This window comes from Rhinoderma darwinii, chromosome 3 (assembly GCF_050947455.1).
Source record: "Rhinoderma darwinii isolate aRhiDar2 chromosome 3, aRhiDar2.hap1, whole genome shotgun sequence".
NCBI classification, from domain to species: domain Eukaryota; kingdom Metazoa; phylum Chordata; class Amphibia; order Anura; family Rhinodermatidae; genus Rhinoderma; species Rhinoderma darwinii.
The window spans coordinates 232,429,682-232,449,603 of record NC_134689.1 but is presented as its reverse complement, the minus strand read 5'-3'; the positions used below and the strand labels follow the sequence as shown (position 1 = coordinate 232,449,603).

Below are 19,922 nucleotides of genomic sequence, written 5' to 3'. Positions count from 1 at the left end.
CGTGCAGAGCGGTCTCGATGTTCCAAACACCCGCCGGTGCTCTGATTGGTCGGTCTGTAATGACCGACCAATCAGAGCGCTCCTAGAGGTGGCATCACTGCCACCTCCCTAGGTGACGGTGGTGATGGGTGTTGTCTTAGACATCACCTATCACCACTGTCTAACTGTGCCCTGTGACTCCATGGCATAGTTTTAACAAAAATGCCTGCTATTGGCCGGTCAGAATTCTCTGACCAATAGCAGCGATAGCCGAAGCGGGGGGCCGAAAAGGCACCCTGGACGAGTAGTAGAGAAGGCCTGCTAGAAGCCATCTTTACTTTGTCACGGTGCAATTAGCACCGATGACCGTTTCCCGTTGCGCAGTACCTATACGGCATTTTGCGGGAAGCACTTCTTGACAGCGCCGTATGTATACGGTGGATGTCGGGAAGGGGTTAATGTTATGGTGTGTGTATGTGTACAAATGTGTCCTCCTTTAACATTTCTCTAAACCTGAAATGCATAGGGCTAGATCTTAAAGAAACATGTAGAAAAAAAAAATTATACCTCCAATGGATGATTCGGACGGTTGCTATCGGTCAGCCATCTGTCGTCCATAGACTCCCATGTTAAACAAATATATATATATTTTTTTTTAACGTACAAGTTTTTTTCTATATGGCTTTGAACTGTGTTGAATTGGTACCATTACAAATTGTATAATTTAACGCAATTCAAAAACAGTTAAGGGTATGAGCGCACACAAAATCAAAAACGTCTGAAAATACGGAGCTGTTTTCAAGGGATAACCACTCCTGATTTTCAGACGTTTTTTACGGCCGTTGTTGGAGCTGTTTTTCTATAGAGTCAATGAAAAACTGCTCCAAAAACGTCCCAAGAAGTGACATGCACTTCTTTTTCGCGGGCGATGCCACACAGCCCCCTGTAGGTGATGCCACACAGCCCCCTGTAGGCGATGCCACACAGCCCCCTGTAGGCGATGCCACCCTGCCCCCTGTAGGCGATGCCACCCTGCCCCCTGTAGGCGATGCCACCCTGCCCCCTGTAGGCGATGCCACCCTGCCCCCTGTAGGCGATGCCACCCAGCCCCCCCCATTCCAGGAGAAGTCACTGACTTCAATGTCCATATATGGACAGTGTAGTCACTGACTTCTCCTGGAGAGGAATTCCCTGCCACAGGTCGGGAATTCCGCTTCAGTAGTGAGGGACGTCACTGTGTCCATATATGGACAGTGTAGTCACGCACTTCTCCTGTAGCGGCATCCCCGGCCATAGAGTCAGGGATTCCACTGCAGAAGTGAGTGACTTCGCTGTGTTCATATATGGACAGTGCAGTCACGAACCTTCTCCTGTAGCGGAATCCCCAATCCCTGGCCGGGGATTGGGGATTCCGACTCCTACAGCGAGCAATAAAAGACCCTCCTCCTCCTCACATGCACTCTGCACTGTGAGGAGGAGGAGAGAGAGTGCGCGAGCGGCGGTAGACCTGGCCATCACTCGGGACACATTCCGGTGATGGCCGTGTATTACCCGGCCCCATAGACTTCTGTGGGGGCCGGGCACCCGGCCGAAAATAGAGCATGTCCCATATTTTGACGGCCGGTTTTCCCGGCCGTCAAAAAATCGGTCGTGTGAATATCCCCATTAGGGGTCTGTTATTCCTAATGCAGCCGGGTGCCGGCCGATTTATGACCGGCCGGCACCCGTCCGGGAAACCCTGTCGTGTGAATCCCGCCTTAGGGAACTTCAACCAGCGATCGTTGGATCGCTTGCACAATATACTGCAATACTAATGTATTGCAGTATATCATCTTTCTGACCGACTTTTATTAAGCCCTGCCAGAGGAAGGGCTTAGTAGGAAAACAAAGATGGCGGACCTGGGGGCCTTCATTGGGCCCGCAGGCAGCCATAGCAACCATCGCCACCCCGCGATTGCATTGCAGGGGGAGTGATGAGCTGCTAGAGGGGGTCGCCCCCCTCTTTCTAATGATTTAAATGCCGCAGTCGCTATTGACCGAGCGCGATCCTGCTCATTACTATAAAGTATCGGCTGTAGCATACAGCCGACGCCCGCATCGTATGGAGCGGGTTCACTTAGTGAGCCCGTTCCATACTTCCCCTAGCCAGCTATGACGTATGGATATGTCAAATGTCGGGAAGGGGTTAATTGTTGTTTTAATATATCCGTGTCCGTTTTAGGATCTGTTCACATCGGCATTGGGGTCCTGTTCTGACGTTCCGTCTGAGCTTTCCGTCAGAACGGGACCCTGAGCAGACACAAACTGACAACGACGTAAACCAGAGGTTTCCGTTTCCATCAACATTAATTTCAATGGTGACTGATCCGGTGCCCGTGGTTTCCGTTTGTCTCTTTTGTGCACCGGATCCGTCGTTTTGCCGGAGGCAATACTATTGCTTCCGGCAAAATGACGGGTCCCGTTCTGGCGGAAAGCTCCGACCTAACGTCAGAACGGGACCCCAATGCAGATGTGAACAGAGCCTTAGTGAGGTAAGGTTACACCCTGCAGTATTTCACTTTGTATTGTAAAGGATCTGCCAGGCACTACGTCTGTGGATACTCCCAGGATTAATCAATCGACACCTGAGGCCAGACCTCTTAGACTGACACCTGCTCCCACCAATCAGGGTGGCAGGCTCAGGAGTGGGGGAGCCTATCGCGGCCTGGTCAGTCGGAGTTAGCTCCGCCCCCTGTCCATTTATACCTGCCGTTTTCTCTTCCTCATTGCTTGTGATTCTTCCTGGTTTCCTGGCCCCACTGCTGCCTTGCTCCAGCCTGCTTCTGCCGTGCTTCAGCCTTGCTTCAGTTCCCGCTTATCCTGCTTCGCTCTGCCCCCGGCTTTCTTCCTGCTCCGTGCTCTGCGTTTGTATACTTCATTACATCCTGATCCTGACTGCTCGTTCACCACTCCGTTCCCTCACTGTGTTCCGTGGGCTACTGCCCCTTCCCTTGCTTGTTCCCTGTTTGTATCCCCTTGCACTTAGTCAGCGTAGGGACCGCTGCCAAGTTGTACCCCGTCGCCTAGGGCGGGTCGTTGCAAGTAGGCAGGGACAGGGCGGTGGGTAGATTAGGGCTCACTTGTTCCCTTCACCTCCTTCCGCCATTACATGTATCTTGCATTCTCTTCATATCTAATAAAAATAAAACCCCAAATGAAATGGTTGTGTTTTGAAAATGCGGTCTTATGTTTTTGGGTCAAAGAAGCTATTTTCACGATCAGTGTGGTGCCTGTTTCTGATATCCGAATGACGACCTTTCCAGTATTTGATTGCTTCTCTGATAAGCGTGAAATAAATGGCTTATTAAAATGGACTTCAAAGGGCTTAAATTCAGTTTGTTTATCTTCAAGACAGAAAGTAATGTGTTTTTTGTATATTCTGACCTCAATTTTTAACTTTAATGGAGCTTTAAAGATAAACTGACATTACTTTAACTTTTCTGTTGTCATAACAAATTTTTCACTTTTTTTTTTACATAAACAAAACGTGAATTAAAAAAACAATTATATTATACCTGCATACAGTGTATGAAAGTAGACACCTTACACATAGTAAAATGCCACTAAGCGTTTTATAGTTGTCTACATTCATTTTTGCATCAAAGTGTACATATGTTTAAAATAAAAAAAATACATAAATATACATGTATAAAAATACATGACGCTTGTGGCTAAAAGTCTGACCGAAGCAGATAAAAAAAAAAAAAGTACACAATACCTATGCTAGTACATCATCCAGATAGCATGCACTTTGTATAAAACGAAAAGTAGCTTCTCTAGCGATCCTTGTTATCTATGCTTCCTGGACACGATGGCCGGGAGTCTGCGTGAGCACAAAATACTAGAACTGGGAGTAGGGGGCCCCATTCTAGAGATAAGTGCGGGTTCCAGAGGCAGGACCCGCACCTATCTGACATTTATGACATATCCCATGGACTCCAGTGTATTATAAAGTAATTTTTTTATAAAATTAACAATAATTACATTAACAGGTTCCCGACCGCTGGCTGTGTTTTTACGGCCAGCGGTCAGGGTCTCTGAAGTCCGCCGTATAGATTAATTACGGCGGCACTTCAGAGTGTGCACGCACGATCACGTGCACACAGCCCTGTGCCCTGGTTGTTGCTAACAGCCATGGGCAGAGGTTCAGGGGCCAATCTTTTGGTCCCTGAACATGTGATCGCTGTGACAACCAATCACAGCGATCACATGCATTTCAATGCAAAATATAGTGTGCACGCAATTGCGTGCACACAGCCCTGTGCTCACGCTATTACGAACAGCTCTGGGCACTGGGCAGAGTATCAGGGACCAATCTGATGGTCCCTGAACATGTGATCGCTGTGAAAACCTATCACAGCGATCACATTTGTTTTATTTTGACATTTCTGGCAGCAAATCTCCTGCCTCTTTTCTTCTCCTCACACATTGTTTCAGTGTGAGGAGAAGAAGAGACTCGAGAGAATTGCTGCCAGAATAATACTGTGAAAAAAAAGTGTTACACACCAATACATTCTCTGCATAGATAGAAAAAAAGATAGATGGATAGATTGTATAGATAGAAATCTATCTTAGAGAAGGTGAAACGTTGTAGTGGATGCTGAATGCATAAACCCAAGCTTTTTTGAGCTTTGCTTTGTTCTCTTTTCTTTGGAGATATATATATATATACATACATACACTACCGTTCAAAAGTTTGGGGTCATCCAGACAATTTTGTGTTTTCCATGAAAACTCACAATTATATTTATCAAATGAGTTGCAAAATGACTAGAAAATATAGTCGCGACATTGACAAGGTTAGAAATAATTATTTTTATTTCAAATAATAATTTTCTCCTTCAAACTTTGCTTTCGTCAAAGAATGCTCCATTTGCAGCTATTACCGCATTGCAGACCTTTGGCATTCTAGCTGTTAATTTGCTGAGGTAATCGGGAGAAATTTCACCCCATGCTTCCAGAAGCCTCTCCCACAAGTTGGATTGGCTTGATGGGCACTTCTTGCGTACCATACGGTCAAGCTGCTCCCACAACAGCACTATGGGGTTGAGATCTGGTGACTGCGCTGGCCACTCCATTGCAGATAGAATACCAGCTGCCTGCTTCTTCCCTAAATAGTTCTTGCATAATTTGGAGGTGTGCTTTGGGTCATTGTCCTGTTGTAGGATGAAATTGGCTCCAATAAAGCGCTGTCCACAGGGTATGGCATGGCGTTGCAAAATGGAGTGATAGCCTTCCTTATTCAAAATCCCTTTTACCTTGTACAAATCTCCCACTTTACCAGCACCAAAGCAACACCAGACCATCACATTACCTCCACCATGCTTGACAGATGGCGTCAGGCACTCTTCCAGCATCTTTTCAGTTGTTATGCGTCTCACAAAAGTTCTTCTGTGTGATCCAAACACCTCAAAGTTCGATTCGTCTGTCCATAACACTTTTTTCCAATCTTCCTCTGTCCAATGTCTATGTGCTTTTGCCCATATTAATCTTTTCCTTTTATTAGCCAGTCTCAGATATTGCTTTTTCTTTGCCACTCTGCCCTGAAGGCCAGCATCCCGGAGTCGCCTCTTCACTGTAGACGTTGACACTGGCGTTTTGGGGATACTATTTAATGAAGCTGCCAGTTGAGGACCTGTGAGGCGTCTATTTCCCAAACTAGAGACTCTAATGTACTTGTTTTGTTGTGCAGCGGGGCCTCCCACTTCTCTTTCTACTCTGGTTAGAGCCTGTGTGTGCTGTCCTCTGAAGGGAGTAGTACACACCGTTGTAGGAAATCTTCAGTTTCTTGGCAATTTCTCGCATGGAATAGCCTTCATTTCTAAGAACAAGAATAGACTGTCGAGTTTCACATGAAAGCTCTCTTTTTCTAGCCATTTTGAGAATTTAATTGAAACCACAAATGTAATGCTCCAGATTCTCAAGTAGCTCAAAGGAAGGTCAGTTTTATAGCTCCTCTAAACAGCAAAACTGTTTACTGCGGTGCTAACATATTTGCACAAGGGTTTTCAAGTGTTTTCTAATAATCCATTAGCCTTCTAACACCGTTAGCAAACACAATGTACCATTAGAACACTGGAGTGATGGTTGCTGGAAATGGGCCTCTATACACCTATGTAGATATTGCATTAAAAACCAGACGTTTGCAGCTAGAATAGTCATTTAGCACATTAACAATGTATAGAGTGTATTTCCGATTAATTTAACGTTATCTTCATTGAAAAAAACGGTGCTTTTCTTAAGGAAATTTCTAAGTGACCATAAACTTTTGAATGGTAGTGTAGGTCCGTGCGACGCGCGTGAAAATCACGGACTGTCTGCACGGCCCCATAGAATAACATAGGTCACGGACGTATTACACGTTCGTGTAAATCCGCCCTAAGTGTTACCAATTTTGGTTGCCTGAAACTCATTAACTTTAACCCTTTCCGGACCAAATTTTCGTTTTTATGCTTCTGTCTTTTCCTCTCCGCCTACAAAAAATCATAACTTTTTTTTTATTCTTTCATTGACGCAGCCATATAAGGGCTTAATTTTTACGGGACAAATTTAGCTTTCTGATGGTAATATTTAATTTTGTGTGATGTGCTGGGAAGCTGGTAAACAATTCCGAATGGGGTGGAATTGGAAAAAAAACAGCAGTTCCGCCATTTTCTTGTCGGTTTCGTTGTTATGGTATTCGCAATACGGTGAAAATACACTACCTTTATTCTGCGTGTCAGTACGATCATGGTAATACCAAATTTATATAGCTTTTGTTAAGTTTTCGCAACTTTAAAAAAAAAAATTCAATTGTTTAAAAGAAAGAGAAAAAATGTTTGCATCACCATATTGTAACTTTTTTATATTTCTGTGTTTATTTATTAACATTTTCTAGCCCCCCCCCCCTTAGGGGGCTTAAAATTGCGATAATTAGATCGCTTATTCCATAGACTGCAATATCACGATATTGCAGCCTATGGCAAAATTTGTGCTTTGCTATTGAGACCTGCCTCAGGCAGGTCTCAATAGCAAACTTTCTAGAGCTGGGCTGGGATCGTTCACAAGGCTCCCAGCTGCTCTAGGAATGCACCGGCTCCCACGGTCTGTGACTAGCCCCCAAAGTGAAAGAGGCAGTAAAAACCCCTCAGATGCCAGTGGTCACATCTGACACCGGCATCTGAGGGGTTAAATGTTTGCGAATAGAATTTTTTCTGATCGCAAACCGTGCCGCTGGGTCCCTGCTGTTCAACACAGCAGAGACCCAGCGGCTATGGTGCCTGCTCGGCTTCTGAGCGGGCGCCATTTTTCAGAAGCCTTTTCCAACGTAAATCTGCAGATTAGCGACGGGTAAGGGTTAATTTCTGTTTTTGGGGGCTGCAAATGGTGAAACAAAATATAAATGCAATTTTGCTCTAAGTTTTTTTTCATTATTATTATTTGTTGTACGCCGTTCATTGTACGGTATAAATAAAATTGTAACTATATTCTACAGGTCATTGTGCTTTAAACCAGTATCTGTTATGTATACTTTTCTTTGTTTTCTTACTTTTGCACAATAGATAACTTTTTTTTTTTATAGAAATAATTTCTTTTTTTTTCATTCGCCACATTCAAAGGGCTGTAATTTTTATTTTATTTTTTGCATCAAAGTAGCTTTATAAGGGCTTTATATTTGCTATTTTTTAATGGTACACACAACTCAGGCCTCATTTACACGAGCGTGAGCGTTTTGCGCGCGCAAAAAACGCCACGTGTTGCGCGCGTTGGCATTGCGTTTTGGCTGCGTATACGCAGCGTTGGTGCGTTTTAAACGCGCGCACGACTAGCGTTTTCAACGCGCGTCAAAAACGCAGAGGAGATTCATGGCAAGCCAGCCTACAAATAGGCCAGCTGGCCCAACCCCTGCTTGCTGGGAGAAGCAGGTTTAGCACCATAATCTCCGCCTCTGCCGAGCTCGTCGATGTGTCGAATGTGCCTTTGGCATTATGTCGCGCATGTGGCGTGTCTTTGGGACGACAATGCAATTGTCCATGCAGAATGTGACACGTGTTATAGAATTGTGTCTCGGTCTGCATAACTTCTGCTGCATTAATGATGCTACCTTTGATGCAGCAAATATCCTTACACATGCAGGCAGCAGCCTCAGTGTCCCGGGTTATTCCTCTCGGCCGATCTCTCTCATCCTGGCTTCGCGTGAGGGATACTTTGGCGGCATATTTTGAGTGTCGATCTGGAGCCGCACCGTGGGTGCGTGATGACCTTTGAAGGGTTCTCTGTTGTTTGTCTGCTTCCCTACACACGTCACATGTGGCCTGGGGTTTTTCTGTTTTTCGTGGTTGTTCTTGGGTTAGGGACTTGCAAAACAAGAGGAGTCTTGACGCGGGCTGCGACCTTAGATCTGTCGGGGTTTGAGCAGGACTTTAGAAAGTTTGCAACCTTCTTTCTGGAGATAGAATGTTGTGTGGGCTAAAGTTTGGAAAGTCCAATTGCTAGTGTACATAGTTTGCCTCGGGGCCCATGACAGCACCTAAACGTCCGCACCTCTTGCAAACCATATCAAACCCCGAGTGATTAAATAAAACCTCATATCACGTGTGTATGCATTGGACCCAAATCCCAGAGTTGTGCGAGGGTATAGGCCAAGGAAATGTGGCCCAAACATTGTGTTGAGGGGTATCAATGAAAAACAACACGAAATATAACCATTCAACATGCAAGTTTTTAATACTGGGTTTTGCAAAAGCCCCAAAATTTTTCTTCAAACAAAAAACACCAACATGGTGTATAATATACATCCAACAAAAAAGAGGACGGCGAGTTGGCATCCCTGCAACTAAAAAAACTGTGGCGTCAAATTCTGGCCTCCAACACACTTAAAGGTGTTGGTACTGGTGGCCCAGGGACGAATAGGCCTGCATTTCAGCACCACTATGCTGGACCTGGAGCTGTGTAGGTTGTTCCTCGGCAGCATAGTGGTGCTGATGTTGCCCGGGGTATGTTGGGCCAGGGAAGTGGGGAGCCATAGGGCGCATATAGGGATGCGGGCGTTGCATCTGGGGGCCTGGGTGGAATGGGCCCGGCACCTGGGGCGTGGTGGCCGGCATGACTGAACTGCGCCACTGTTCAATGGCCGTGAAGCACACGTTCGGATTGTGGGGCGGTCTGGAAGCGTCGATCAACGTCCCGATCGACGCTTGCAGACGGCCCATACGGTCCATGGGGACCAGCCGGAGGAGGGGAACTATGCTTCGCCCAAAGGCGTCGTTCCCGTCCTCATCAGCGGCTCGCCTTAGATACTCTAGGACCCGGGCATCTACTTGCCCCGATAACCAACATGTACACAAGCAGGAATCGTGAGAACTCCAATAATATGTATCTTTATATGTCTATAAGAGTCAAGGTAACACAAATAGCTATAACTATAGACTTGCCCCGCTGCGTAGGCCTGTTGAGCACAGGCCCGGCGAGTGCGGGCACGCACGGGGCGCTCCTCTGCCGGAGAGGCGACGGCCCGTGCAGACTGGCCAGGGGCAGGCTCCAGGGGTGTCGGCTCTGGGCTAGGGGGCACGACAGGGGCAGCAGGAGGTTCCGGCCGAGACTCGCCAACGTCTGTCTCCTCTGCGGTATCCTCCAAATTGTCGGTAGTTCTAGAATGACAAAATTGCGTTAGAACAGAATATATAACAATGCCTACAACAACACGATGGCAAACAGGACATGGGCAAACACACATTAGACACATGCAATGGCAGAAACTCTTACGTGCGCATCTCCATGATGTCCTTCAAGAACATCAGCTGTTTGGTATACATATAGGGTCGCTTGCGAGATGCGCCGTCCCCGCTGCGTCCCCTTTCACCCATTTCACGCCAGAATTGGTCACGGCAGCTCCGCAACCGTGTTTTGATCTCTTGGACTGTTGGAGTTAAAAAACAGATATCACGCCATCAGAACTATGACCTCTCACTTAAATGAGGGGCCCTGCACTGCCAGTTACGTGGTACACGGTGATGCGCCTGCTCCACAAAAGTTCCTCGTGAAAATGCGCAGAAGACACATACAGGGCCCCAGTTCTTCAAAAGGGATGACATGCATTGCCAGAAAATGCCTGGTACTCACCCGAGCGATTGCGGTCACGGGTTCGGCCACTCTCCCACTCCTGGCCGAACAGCTCCCTTGCGACCACCTCCCAGGCGTCCTCCTTGGCCGTCCGGTTGTGGTACGCCTCCGAGCGAGTGTCGCAAATTTCTGGATGTCCCTGGACCAGGACGAGGAGGCGCTCCACGTCCATCCCACGCGGCATGGCAGCAGATGTTCACAGTGGAAGATACCTTCACAGTCTCCAGTCACTAGCCCTGCCCACTCGCAGTGGAAACGCAAGCACTTTCTGGTTTTTGTTTGCTTTCTCCAGCTTTATAGACTGTTTTTCATGGACATAACAAGTGATGCGTGATTTTCGCGCATGCAACGCAGGAGTGACCGTGTGTCATGCGTTGTTTTCACGCACCCATTGACTTAAATGGGTGCGTGATGCGCGAAAAACGCACGATTATAGAACATGTCGTGAGTTTTACGCAACGCACGCGCACTGCGCAAAAATCACGCATCGTCTACACTGCCCCATAGAGTAATATAAGTGCGTACGACACGCGTGAAAAGCACGCGCGTATATTACGCTCGTGTAAATGAGGCCTCATTCTGTAACCTTTTAGTACTTTTTTTTGAGGATGTTAATGGGGGAAACAAACAGCAATTTTTTTAATCAAATTTTTTTTACGCATTCACGGTGGTATAAATAACACTTTATGTACTTCTAATACTTTTATAAGGGTCGTTACAAATGCGGAAATACTAAAAATGTATATGTTTTTTTAATTTTTGCACTATGTGGGTTTTCAATTGTGAAACAATGGATTTAGTGTTTTATTTTTATTTTTTACTGTAACCCTTTCACTGCCAGGGATTTTCCTCTTCTTCTTTTTTTTTTTTTTTTTTTTTTTACGTTATTCACCTCTGGTAGCCAGTTTTAACACATTTGAGATGAATAAATAAAACCTAAGAAACAAAATAAATGATCTTGCTAAACTCTCGTACCGACATATCTTCTGAAATTATACACCTGGCACATTATTAAAATTCCACTTAGCAGTTTGACACAAACTTCCATGCGTGTGTGTAAAGTGTAATTTTTCATAACAGAATCCATAATTTAGATTTTGAGCGAAAAATGTGACCCAATCAGAAAATTAGATGTACCACACATCCGAAAAAGAAATGTTCAATATGTGCAGAGTTTACATCACTTAGGCTGGATTCACACCAGACTGAAATGTTGCATATTTTGCACTGTATTTCTACACTGTTTCTGCCCGCAAAATCGGCAAAAGTTACGTGCGGATTTTGTTGCAAATGTAACCACTTCTATGTTAAAGTGTGAAATTTGCAGGGAACATCCAGAATGAGCATTCTGTGGAGTTGAAAATCCTCAGAATACTCGAATTCCCTCCTGGAAAATGTTCATCAGCATGTGGATGAGATTTGTCCAGGTCACTGGGGCTGTAATCCGCTACAAAATTTCTCCACGGAAAACCTGCAAAATTTCAATTCTGTGTGTATCCCAACTTATGCCGATGTCTACATGCGTATATCTTAATAAATGTGTCGCAGTTTACTCCATTTCTCTTATTAGAAGGCGCAAGCACCATTTGGCCAGGAGCCACAATCATGGCGCCACGGCCGTAGCCATACGCCATCCATTCCCCCCCATATCGGCCATAAAATTAAAAGAAAAATTATTCGCCTCTATGCTCCTCTTTTTCATTCTAGGTCCCCTCATCACTCTAGCGCGGCTCATACAAGGTCTTGACGCCAAGCAGCTTTAGGGCCTTCTATGCGATGCAGCTCTCAACCTCAACGTCATCAATGATGTATCGTATACAATGTTCTAATGCTTCACGTTGAGAGGAGCGGTGAGCATCATTTTTTTGATGGCCCCTTCATTGCTATGCCGCATAGCGTGAAATGTATGCCAACTAGGAGCTGGCTTAGATTTCCATTATTCTAGTATTAATTATAATTTGTCGGTCTGCCGTGGTAAACCCCTTTTCTGAGGCCATGCCCACATAAAAGCAGTGAGGATAGCGTAAAAAAGGCCAAAAGTTGCCATTTGCACCAGAAACTGCGACTTTTGGGCCTTACGCAACTTTTCTATGCTAGAAAACTGGTATGGAAAGGCTGATAAAGCCCCTTTGTCTCTGACCTGTTTGGATAGCTCTTTGTTTCTTTCTTAGTGGTGGTGCAGACACTAGGACCTTTCGAAACAGCTGTATTTATACGGATATCATGTGACCGATCATGTGACCTTTTGATTTCACACAGGGGGACCTTATTCAACCAAATATGTGACTCTTGAAGTGAATTGGTTTGACCAGACGTTATTTAGTTTTTTTTTTTTTAGTAAGTGGCTGAATACATATGAGCTCTACTCATCAGTTTTTAGTTCTTTTTTTTTTGTCAGGTCTATTACAGAAAATCAAGTTTAAAAATGATTTCAGTTCCTGTTTGTAATGCTAATAGTTTGCGTCTGTGTTTTGTTTTCAGAGTGCTCAGTTTTATAAAGTTACCACTGAACAATACAAGTCCGCTGCAAACACTGTGGAGGCACGATTCAAGTAAGCCTACTTTTATATAAGTTTAATTGTAAGTGATCGAAAAAAAAAGTCTTGTGAATTTAATAGTGTTAAAGGGTAACTAAACGTTCAACAAATTTCTGACATGTTAGTTACCTAAAAAAAACAACACGTTGATTTGATGATAATAAAAAAGTAGCTTCCAAATGTGTACATGGCTTTTAACCCCTTAACGACATCCAACGTACGTTGTTGTCAGGTACTTAACGCAACACAAGGTACTGGTTCAAATATAAAGAACAGAACTCTGCTCGTCACTCGATTAACAATAACCGGAGTAGGTAAATGAGGTGAAATCCTCAACACCACAAATAGAGTATAAATGCAAAATATAGATTACTTTACCGCTCAGACGGTTATTGGAAAGAAGAGTCCAATATGTCCATAGACGATCCACTGATACCTCAGCCTGTATTCAAATAGACAATTCCACTTTCCACCGGCGTATTTCCCTGTCGATGTTAGCCTTTAAGTTCCACAAGCAATACAGCGGCGTTCTGACTATTGATGTTACTTCATCGCTGATCCATAGCTCCGAATAGGGAAAACAAGTCCACGCTTTATTCCATACTTATAAGAGTGTAAGGCATATATTACATAGAAAAGCACGCGGTACGCCAAATACTGCAGCCCGACCCTTGGTTTCCCCCTTTGGGCTTCCTCTGGAGCATATAGGCGTGTACAATTGGTTCGTTTAAATAGCCGCCACAGAATCCACACACACTGATAAAAGAAAATTATATAATAGACATAAAAACACAACGAATATAAAATCACTTCATATAGAAAATACAACCGGTACGTTGTGTTCAAGACCACAAAAAAGGCCATACTTACTAAGTGGGTGCATGGCTAGTGGAGCTAGCCTCCGATCCAGCCGATTAACCCCTTAGATGCAGTTCTCTAAAGGGAAAGCTGCATCCATGGTGATTCCTAGCAGATCGGAACCACGCAATGCAATCGCGAGGTTTCCGATGACTGCTCTGGCAGACCGGAGGCCTAACAATGGCCTACTGTCTGCCAAGTACGGAAGCCTGCTAGGTCCCGCCCGGAGGCGGGGCTTAAAAGTCTTCCGATCGCAGAAGGAAGATGGCGCAGGTATGTTACAGCTGGCACCGTGCTATAATGGCAAGGAACGCAGCTAGCACCGAATCCTGCCATTAACCCCTTATATGCCACAATCAAAGGTGATCGCGGCAAATTACTGGTTTGTAGCGATCTAAATCGACGCGATGTGATAGTGAGGAATGCCGCTAGTTACTATGGCTACCGGAGGCCTAACAATGGCCACGTACGTTAGCTTATTAGGCCCCGTCCAGGGACAGGACCTAATAGGCTTGCTGTCCGTGAATGACTGACTGCTCTAATGCATTGCACTACGTGGGTAGTGCAATGCATTAGAAAAAAGGTCAGAGGTGCAGGCCCTCAAGTACCCTAGTGCGACGGGAAAAAAAAAAAGCTGTAAAGTTAATAAAAGTGTAAAAATACATTTCAAGTTAATAAAAACAAACGCTGCCTTTTTTCCTATAAGTCTTTTTATTATAGGGAAAAAATGAAAAGGTTTAAAAAAAAAAGAAGTACACATTTGATATCGCCAAGTGCGCAACGACCCAAACTTTAAACTATAATGTTATTTTTCCCGCACTGTAATCACCGCAAAAAAAAAAGTTGCATGTACCCCAAAACAGTACCAATAAAAACTGGTCCCGCAAAAAACAAGCCCTTACACAGCTTTTTTTGACTGAAAAATAAAAAATGTATGGCTCTCAGAATATGGTGACAAAATATAAACTGTTTTTTTTTAAAAAAAAAAGTGATTTTATTGTGCAAATTCTGCAAAACGTAAAAAAAAAACTATATACATTTGGTATTGCCGTAATCGATACGATTTTCAGCTTTTAATGGTGCCATTTTGGTGTACATTATATATAAATTATTTATAAATATATAAATATATAAATAAAAAGTGATCAAAAAATCGCATGTACACCAAAATGGCACCAATAAAAGCTGAAAATTGTCCTGCAACAAATAAGCCCTCACACCGTTCCGTTGGCGAAAAAATGAAAAAATTATGGCTCCCATACTATGGCAAAATGTGCAGTGTGTTCCAAAAGCCGATAAGATCGGGCACCATTTATCAGTGCGACACCGGCCACATATCTATGAATTATTATTTATTTACCGCCTTATTATACCCTCATTATGCCTTGATGTACTCCGCACCGCTTACATATGTCCCCACATTATAAACTGAAATACCGTCAAAATCCCAGACAGAACAACTACCAAGCTAAATCTGCACTCCAAAAGCCAAATGGCGCTTCCTCCGTTCTGAACCCTACAGCGTGCCTAAACAGCAGTTTACATCCACATATATGGCATCGCCATACTCTGGAGAACCCGCTTAACATTTTATTAGGTATTTTGTCTTCGGTGGCACAAACTGGGCACATAAGTGGAAAATGTTAATTTTCACTTTGCACCATCCGCTGCGCGTTAATTTCTAATGGAAAAATAAATTTGGGGTCAAAATGCTGACTACACCCATTGAAATGCCTTAAGAGGTATAGTTTCCAAAATAGGGGTCACCACTTGGGGGTTTGCTTTACTATTTGACCTCAGAGCCCAGTAATTGTGGGTCAATGCTGTAAAAATCACCAAAATAGACCTCAAATGCGCATGGTGCTCTTCACTTCTGAGCATCATCATATGTACAGGCAAATAATTTCCATGAAGGTTATAGTTCCTAAAATGGGGTCACTTCTTGGGGGCTTACACTGTACTCTGGTACCTCAGGGTTTTGCAAATACAAAATGGCGCCCAAAAACCAAACCATCAAAATCTGCATGCCATGTCGTAAGTCCAAACAGCAGTTTATGACCCAATAACGGGTATTGCTATAATCGAGAGAAATTGCTTTTCAAATGTTGGGGTGATTTTTCTCCTTTATTTCTTGTAAAAATTAAAAATGTCCACGTCTTGTCTGAAAAAATTAAATTTTCAATTTCACAGCATAATTCCACAAAAAGCCTGTGGGTTAATACATCCCTCGATAAATTCCTTATGGGTTGTAGTTTCCCCAATGGAGTCACTTTTGGGGGGTTTCCAATGATTTGGTCCCGAAGGGGCTTTTCAAATGGGACATGGCATCCAAAAACCATTCTAGCAAGTTTTGAGCTCCAAAAGCCAGATGGTGCTGCTTCAGGTCCAAACAGCAGTTTATCCCCACATATGGGGTATTGCCGTGCTCAAAAGAGTTTGTTACAAATGTTGGGGTCCTTTTTTTCTCCTTTATCTATTGTGAAAATATAATAAAATGTAGGTTTTGCTCAGATTATTAGAAAAAAAACTTAGATTTTCATTTTCACAGACTAATTCCACTAAATTCAGCAAAAAAAACTGTGGTGTCAAAATGCTCACTATACCCCTTGATTAAATTCATTCAGGGGTGTAGTTTCCCAAATGGTGTCACTTTTGGGTGGTTTCCACTGTTTTGGTCGCTCAAGGGCTTTGCAAATGTGACATGACATCTGAAAACCATTACAGCAAATCATGAGCTCCAAAAGCCAAATGGTGCTTCTTCCCTTCGGAGCCCTGCTTTGGGTCCCAAACAGCAGTTTATTACCACCTATGGGGTATTGCCATTTCCACTGTTTTGGTGCCACAAGACCTCTTCAAACCTGACATGGTGCCTAAAATATATTCTAATATAATGGAGGCCCAAAAATCCTCTAGGTGCTCTTTTGCTTCTGAGGCCTGTGTTTCAGTCCAGTAGCGCACTAGGGCCACATGTGGGGTATTTCTAAAAACTGCAGAATCTGGGAAATAAATATGCAGTTGCGTTTCTCTGGTAAAACCTTCTGTTTTACAGAAAAAAATGAATTAAAACAGATTTTCTTTAAAAAAAATGTAAATTGTAAATTTCACCTCCACTTTGCTTTAATTCCTGTGAAACACTAAAAGGGTTAAACTTTCTAAATGCTGTTTTGAATACTTTGAGGGGGTAATTTTTTAAATGGGGTGATTTTATAAGGGGTTTCTAATATATAAGGCCCTTAAAGAGACTCTGTCACCACATTATAAGTGCCCTATCTCCTATATACGGAGATGGGCGCTGTAATGTAGGTGACAGTAATGCTTTTTATTTAAAAAAACGATATTTTTTCACAAAGTTAGGAGCGATTTAAGTTTATGCTAATGAGCTTTCTTAATGCCCAAGTGGGCGTACTTTTACTTTCGACCAAGTGGGCGTTGTACAGAGGAGTGTATGATGCTGACCAATCAGCATCATGCACTTCTCTCCATTAATTTACACTGCACTAGCGATATAGATATATCGCTATGTGCAGCCTCATACACAAACCCTAACATTACTACAGTGTCCTGATAATGAATACACATGAAATCCAGCCTAGACATCATGTGTACTCAGAATCCTGACACTTCTGACTCTTTTTTTGTGAGATTCCAGAAACTGATACGAAATCTCGCGAGATCACGGAGCTAAACGAGATTTGGTTTCACTTGCCGGAATCTCACAAAAAAAGATTCAGAAGTGTCAGGATTCTGAGTACACATGACGTCCAGGCTGGATTTCATGTGTATTCATTATCAGGACACTAGTAATGTTAGGGCTTGTGTATGAGGCTGCACATAGCGATATATCTATATCGCTAGTGCAGTGTAAATGAATGGAGAGAAGTGCATGATGCTGATTGGTCAGCGTCATGCACTCCTCTGTACAACGCCCACTTGGTCGAAAGTAAAAGTACGCCCACTTGGGCATTAAGAAAGCTCATTAGCATAAACTTAAATCGCTCCTAACTTTGCGAAAAAATATCGTTTTTTTAAATAAAAAGCATTACTGTCACCTACATTACAGCGCTGATCTCCTTATGTAGGAGATAGGGCACTTATAATGTGTTGACAGTCTCTTTAAAGCCACTTCAGAACTGTATTGGTCCCTGAAAAAAGTATTTTGCCATTTTCTTGAAAATATAAGAAATTGCTGCTAAAGTTCTATGTCTTGTAACGTCCTGGAAAGATAAAAGAATGTTCAAAAAACAATGCCAACATAAAGTAGACACATGGGATATGTGAACTAGTAACTATTTTGTGTGGTATTACTATCTATTTTACGAGTAGATACATTTTAAATTTAAAAAAATGCTAATTTTCTCTAAATTTTTTGTATTTTTGACAAACACGGAATGTATAGACAAAATTTTACCATTAACTTAAAGTACAATGTTTCACAGGAAAATCGCTCGAAAAAATAAAAGCATTCCCAAGTTATTGTTACATAAAGTGACACACATCAAATTTGAAAAAAAATGGCTTGGTCCATTATGTGAAAACAGGCTGTGTCCTTAAGGGGTTAAAGGCTTTTATGAGTGATGTCGCATCACAAAATGCATTACGCAGACATTTTACACAGATGATACTTTTACTGTAGGGTAGCCCCAGCTTGATAACATAATGCTGGTACACTGTGTAGAATTGTCATGCACTTGATGTCAACTGGAAGACTGCTATATTTTTGTCATTGTACAAAGATGTTAAAGTGATTCACGTGACATTCAACTCTTTGTGGCACCATTACTATAAGTATGTAATAAATTATTGGATTGCGCAGAGCTTATTACCTCTTTCTCTTAGTGCAAATGAGCTTACAATTATGCACACTTTTGATAAATGCCTTATCTGTACTTGGCCTCAAGAAACATTGATCAAATTCCCAATGATCAAATGCTTTATCTCTGTGAGGCACTAATTCACATTGATCACATTCTAAATGATCAAGTTCAATCGGCTCCTGCACAGCACAAATTGCATTAAAAGAACATTACTAAAACATGCTACGGTTTCTAATGCAAGAATAATATTTCCAGGAGTTGCATTATAACCATTTTTATTAGATTATGAAGATGTCTTCTTCATAATGAAAAGTTTACACAAGAAGAAAAGAATGTGATATTACAGGAAGAACATGGCTTTGGGCTAGGATTTGGGCTTTTACAAAGTAATTACATTTCTACATTTGTATTCGCTTTCCTCCCCTTTATAATTAAAAGGATGGTAGCAGGAAACACAGCAGATGCCTCAGTAACATTGTATTCCCCATGGCTATCTGAGTCAAAGTATAACGGCTTTATTATTCTTCTATAATCACAGTAATTAAGAAGCAGATATTGTGTCTAAAGTTTCTCACCTATCTCGTAGGTTTTTGTTTTTTAACAGGACTAACCGCGTAACATAGGATGATGTATTATTTGCAGAAATCATGGCCATTAAATTCTTAACAGAAGCATTGATTAGATCAATACATTTGGTATATTGAATTAATTCCTATAATGCTACATGATCGCACGCTGCTACCTAAATGGCATGATGGCCTGTATCCACATCTAGTGGTATTACATTGTTCATTTTGGAGATGTTTAAGTGTAAAAAAAATCCACATTTGTACAAAGTCCCAATAGATTAAAACAAAATTGTCTCTACAATCCCAAAGAGATGCTGTAAATGTGGTATAGAGTCAGGATTCTTGACCCTTAGGCTTTATTCAGACGAACGGGAAAAACGTCCGTGCAACGCGCGTGATTTGCACGCGCGTTGCACGGACCTATATGTGTCTATGGGGCCGTGCAGACATGTCCGCGGTTTTTCCTCAGCGTGAGTCCGCTGAAAAAAAGTCACGACATGTCCGTCGTTTCGGCGTTTTGCACGCATCACGCACCCATTGAAGTCAATGGGTGCGTGAAAACCACGCATGCCGCACGGAAGCACTTCCGTGCGAACTGCGTGATTCGCGCAAGTGCTGTCAAAAGGATGAATGTAAACAGAAAAGCACCACATGCTTTTCTGTTTACAAACATCCAAACGGAGTGTCTTTGAGAAGAGCGAACCCGGACAACCGAACCGAACTTCACCAGGTTCGGCCGAACTCTGCAAAAAAATTTCCGGTACGCGACGTCAGGAGATAGTCACTGTCCAGGGTGCTGAAAGAGTTAAACTGTTTCAGCACCCTGGACAGTGACTTCCGATCCCAATATACATGAACGTGTAAAAAAAAAAGAAGTTCTGACTTACCGATAACTCCCGGCTTCTTCCTCCAGTCTGACCTCCCGGGATGACAATTCAGTCCAAGTGACAGCTGCAGCCAAGCACAGGATGCAGCCAATCACAGGCTGCAGCGGTCACATGGACTGCCGCGTCGTCCAGGGAGGT

At 43.2% G+C, this 19,922-nt stretch overlaps 1 protein-coding gene across 3 annotated transcripts in view; it reads left to right on the top strand.

Annotated features, from left to right (window-relative positions):
- Window positions 1-19,922, top strand: part of CHCHD3 (coiled-coil-helix-coiled-coil-helix domain containing 3) — a 209,727-nt gene that overhangs the window by 143,178 nt on the left and 46,627 nt on the right. For all 3 annotated transcript variants that reach the window (XM_075855097.1, XM_075855096.1, XM_075855095.1), the window contains one exon: window positions 12,601-12,671. In XM_075855097.1, the coding sequence (XP_075711212.1) occupies window positions 12,601-12,671 (71 nt within the window). The remainder of the gene's footprint in view (window positions 1-12,600; window positions 12,672-19,922) is intronic.